Genomic DNA, 4714 nt, shown 5'->3' with positions numbered 1-4714 from the left:
GGTGAACCAGGGCATAAGGGGTTCGAACATGCAGGAGGGTTGTTAACCATCACCTCATACCTGGAAAAAAAATGTATGTTTTCTACACTATCATCTTTTATGTAAACTTCTGACTCCATTTCTGTCAGATGTGTTTATGTAGACTCTGCCTGTTCCTCTAGCGTAGGTCCGGATATTTCATTCCTCTCTAGCCCACTCCATTTGTGCTAAAGTTCTGTTCCTTTTCAACTTTTCTCAGCGACAAGATCTGTCCCTGTGCACACGGCGTTAGGGTTGGATGACAGAGGCACAGCATCTACGACCTGCCCCAGGAGCTCTCACCAAGCACAGAAACTCACAGCACCTCAGTGGCTCCTAAACAGTCTGTGCGCACTGGGCAAGGTGGGAATGAGCTCAGGTTCTGGTGTTTACAGACTGTGTTCCGGGTAGGACACTGCACTGACTTAAGGCTCGTATGGTCACCTCTATAGTCACCATTCTATAATGTGTTCAGAACATGCGGACACTTCACTTCTGAACTCTCTGTGACCAGGTCTACCCAAGAGTGAGGCCATGAGACAGTCTGTGGTAGAGGTGTCAGCCCCAGATTATGGCACCAGAGAGGGGACCAGAATTCCCTGGGCTTAAGGTGGGATCTGCAGGGACCGCACCTCCCCTTTCTGTGTCCCTTTAGGCTGAACTCCTCACTGAAACCACAAGCTTCTCAGGCAGCACCCCTGACCCAACATGATTTGCATACCCAGCAGCTCTCTCCAGGAAGGGGATAAGAGAAGCCTGGGAGGAAACCTGCCCAGTCTCAGGCCCCGAGAGCAGAATTGAGCTGCTTCTACCATGGCCTGGACCCCTCTCCTCCTTGGCCTCCTTGCTCACTTCACAGGTGCTGCATCCAGGCTCACACTCAACCTCTGCCTTACAGCTCCTGATAGGCCAGGCCCTGTCTTTGGTCTCAGCAGGGAGCTGCCAGAGGGGACAGGATGCTAATGACTCTGCTACAGGATGAGGGCCTGGGCTGGGCTGAAATACCCCATTATGCTCACTGGCTCTGTGTGAGCCCTAAAGGGCCGCACCTGCCAGAGCAGGAAGGGCTTTTCATTGCAGAAGCTCCATCCTCCAGTCAGGCCTTAGGGCTGAAGGTGTTAGAATAGATAGGGATGTTAGGGCATCCTATGGGCTAATGAAACTCTGGAGCTTGGTCCAGGCCAGGCAGACTGTATCTCTTGGAGAAGAGACTCAGCTCTGGAAGCCCACCTCTCCTTTTCTCTCTTGCAGGCTCCGTGGCGTCCTATGAGCTGACTCAGCCACCCTCACTGTCCGTGGCTCCAGGACAGACAGCAAGGATCACCTGTGAAGGAAACAATATCGGAAGTAAAAGCGCTTACTGGTACCAGCAGAAGCCAGGCCAGGCCCCTGTGCAGGTCATCTATAGGGATAGCACTCGGCCCTCTGGGATCCCTGACCGATTCTCAGGCTCCAACTCAGGGAACACAGCCACCCTGACCATCAGCGGGGCCCAGGCCGAGGACGAGGCTGACTATTACTGTCAGGTGTGGGACAGTGGTAATGCTCACAGTGACACAAGCAGATGGGGAAGTGAGACACAAACCCCCTTCCCGGTCTGTGTCACACTGTCCTCCAGCCCCAGGAGGACGACAGAAAAAGCCGTGAACAGGTCTGGCCCAGGTCACATATCTGAGATTCTAGGCTACCCCTTCTCTCTCCGCTCTCAGCCCCCTCTGCCAATGGTGGACCAGGAGTGGATTCAGGGCTGGCGAGCCAGGCTGTCCTGGTGTTGTCAGGGCCTGGGTGTGAATTGGGCACAGAGAGCCTGGGTGGAAGGACAAACAGAGGAAGATATTTGTCCAGTAGCATTTCTTTACGGTGGTACTGGACTCTCCTTCACCCAAGTGATCCGGATAGGACCCCATAACTGCCCAGCTCAGCTGAGCTCCCGAAGCCCCAGGTTCTCAGGATGGCCTGAGACTCTGAGTGGAGCAGAACACTGTGCTGTCCACGCAGATCCCTCTTGTGAGCTCACTGCCCATGCGCCTTTGCCGGGGACCCTGGCGGCTCTCATCGGTGCCTTCGTTGGGAAGTGCTGTAGGTTCAGAAAATGGTCCCCCAGGTTCATGCCCTTCTCAGAGAGGTCAGTGTAGTGACCACCAGGGGTCAAGTTGTCAAGGCCCTGGCTCAATTAAGGTGACCAAACCTGCCAGCCTGAGAGCTCTCTGGATGAACCTGAGGCCTCGTGTGTAACCGCGTGGGGGTCACCTCCTCCTTCTACCCAGTCTCACCTCCTCACCTGCTTCCTGATGTCTTGCTAAGGCAATTCACCATCTCAGAGTGTTTTTCCAAGAAGCATATTCTAAGAGGTCAGCTGTTTCCAACATGGTCATCAGGACAGAGGAGGCCACTATACACCCTCAGTGTTCTGGTTCTCACCTAAGTCCCCAGTGCACATCTCAAAGTCCCCAGAGAGATCTTTGTATTTCTTATATTTCTTGTATCCTTGTTCCTTGTATTTTTATAGAACAAAAAAGATCCTGACACACTAACTGCTCTGGGCTCTGAACGACAGTGGGAGAGTCAGATCGGTCCCGAAGGTGGAAGGTGAGTCCAGGGGAATCAGGGCCGTCGATTCCTCCTACAGAGTGACCCAGGAGACACTCAGCTAGGGGGTGAGCTACACAGCGGATGCTGCTTCCTTCTACCCTCCACGTCCTACACAGGAATCTGTCTTTCCACCCACCCTAACCAGAAACACACACAGAAAAATAATCCTGTGAGCTCCAACTCAGATTTTCAACAATGATACTTAATGAGTCACCACATTGCACCCCTTGTCACCACTCACATCTCCACAAATAACCCGGTCTCTGAGGAAATAGAACACCGGTAGCCACTCTTCCACTTAACGTGATAAACACATTCCGTGAACTCTCAACAATACGCTCAGCTTTTCCCATAAGAGGATGCAGAATACTATTTTCCTGCTGGTGAGATTTATTCTCTCCAGCTCATTTGATACTTTATATCTTAAACACTGAGATATAAAATGAACTACTGGGAATACATCGAATGTTAGATGACAATGAGATGAGACAGGGAAACCAAATAAAAACGTGACTAATATGCATCCAAACATATTCACACCAATCAATATAAGGAAAAAAAATACTTGTCACTCCTATAGTCCCATTTCTGCGACTAGACCTGTGGTTAGAACCACTATCTGTAATCCCCGTTCCTCTACCCACTCCTTACCCGCCTTACCCTTAGCAAATGCCTTCGCTAGTCGAGATCTCTTGTCAGGTGAGGTGACCAAAGCTTCTTTCTGGAAGATTTTGGTCCATTATCAGGCCTGCTGTGTTGTATTGTTGTTGTTGTTGTTGTGTTTAATATTTTAATCACGGATCCAAGGAGTAATGAGGGGTTTACCTGAGTTCCATCCATAATCCTGCTTACCTCAGTCCTGTGGTAACAGCAATTCTCCTCCAGAGTCCCCATCGACAGACTTAGCTCCCTATTCGATCATACTCTGGCGATAGTCAATAGTTTCCGCACCAACTCCAGAGGATCTAAGCAATAATTCACAGATTCTTCCAGCGTAAAGATCGTGAATAGGTCGCTCTAGTTACTTCCATCTGGAGTATTTCATCCTTGGAGTTTTTGATCTGCACTTAAGGGAGCAGGAAGCTCGTTGCCCTCCCAGATGCCTGACCTGCCTAATGTCAAAGAGCAGCAGCGCCCCCACAGGCAGCTGGAAGAACTGACAGGAAGACGTCTCTGTGAGAGCCCTGAAGTGTTGGCTAAATTTCCTCATTTTTCCTCCCTTATCTATGTCTGGTTCCTTGACACTCAAAAGAGATTGTTATTTCCAGTTTCAGACCTGCCAGGTCCTACTCTTCCCTCTTGCTCTACGGGTGACTTTGGGAACATCACTCACCCTATTGAGCAACTGCCCTTCTCTGTTTAAATGCGCTGGCTGCTTTCTGTCTTAGAAACAGTGGACAGGGGGCATCCTGTGGACCCTAGACACATGGACCCTAGACACGTGGCCGAGCACCACAGGCACAGGCAGCATCATAAACCCCTGGCATCACTGCACAGTGGGTACAGCTGTGGAGGAAAGGGATTAGTACCACTGCCCTGGGGGTGTCTTCCTCCCAGGTAAACTAGGGAGGGGCCATAGTCTGAAGTGGTGTGAACTCCCTTCTATCAAATCCGTCCCTGTGTCAGCGGCATTGTCCTGGAGGCCCCTCTATGTGCTAAGAGGCTGCCATACCACCTGATATGTTACCCAGAAATTCCCGCTTACCACACCTGATGGCACATCATGCCTGCCCCCAACGTCCTTAGGAGAAAGTATCACATTGGAACTGAACTGTTTTTGAATCATAGACACGTTAGTTTTACTGTTCGTTCACCATTGGATGAATCAGACCCTCCCCACAGGGCACTGACTCTGCTGTCCCCACAGAGTCAGGGAACCTATTACTGGTTCCATCTTCCCATCCTGATAGCAGCTCTGCAGTCACCTCCAGAGATGCCTCCTGCAGCCCCTCACTTCACAGTACCCGCCTGGCATTTCTTGTCTGATATCAACCAATTATCTGCAGGTCACCAACTGCTACACAATTATTTACCTATCATTATTCAGGTTGATTGATTGACTTGTGCTAATTATTACCCTCAGTAGTCAGGAATGTTTTTTAAT

General features: G+C 50.6%; 2 protein-coding genes across 4 annotated transcripts in view; both read left to right on the top strand.

Annotated features, from left to right (window-relative positions):
• The window catches only part of LOC111736943 (immunoglobulin lambda-1 light chain-like), a 52156-nt gene that overhangs the window by 25946 nt on the left and 21496 nt on the right, over positions 1-4714 (top strand). The window lies entirely within an intron of this gene.
• Positions 1-4714, top strand: part of LOC105289430 (immunoglobulin lambda-1 light chain-like) — a 28717-nt gene that overhangs the window by 9090 nt on the left and 14913 nt on the right. The window contains exons 1-2 of one of the 3 annotated variants that reach the window (XM_023528320.1): positions 809-877; positions 1270-1560. In XM_023528320.1, the coding sequence (XP_023384088.1) occupies positions 832-877; positions 1270-1560 (337 nt within the window). In that variant the 5' untranslated portion in view covers positions 809-831. Of the gene's footprint in view, positions 1-808; positions 878-1269; positions 1565-4714 lie in introns of those variants that run through there. The other 2 variants (XM_023528318.1, XM_023528319.1) reach the window with 2 other exon arrangements.

This window comes from Pteropus vampyrus, unplaced genomic scaffold (genome assembly GCF_000151845.1).
Source record: "Pteropus vampyrus isolate Shadow unplaced genomic scaffold, Pvam_2.0 Scaffold23, whole genome shotgun sequence".
Classification (NCBI taxonomy): domain Eukaryota; kingdom Metazoa; phylum Chordata; class Mammalia; order Chiroptera; family Pteropodidae; genus Pteropus; species Pteropus vampyrus.
This window is presented reverse-complemented; position numbering and strand designations above follow the sequence as displayed.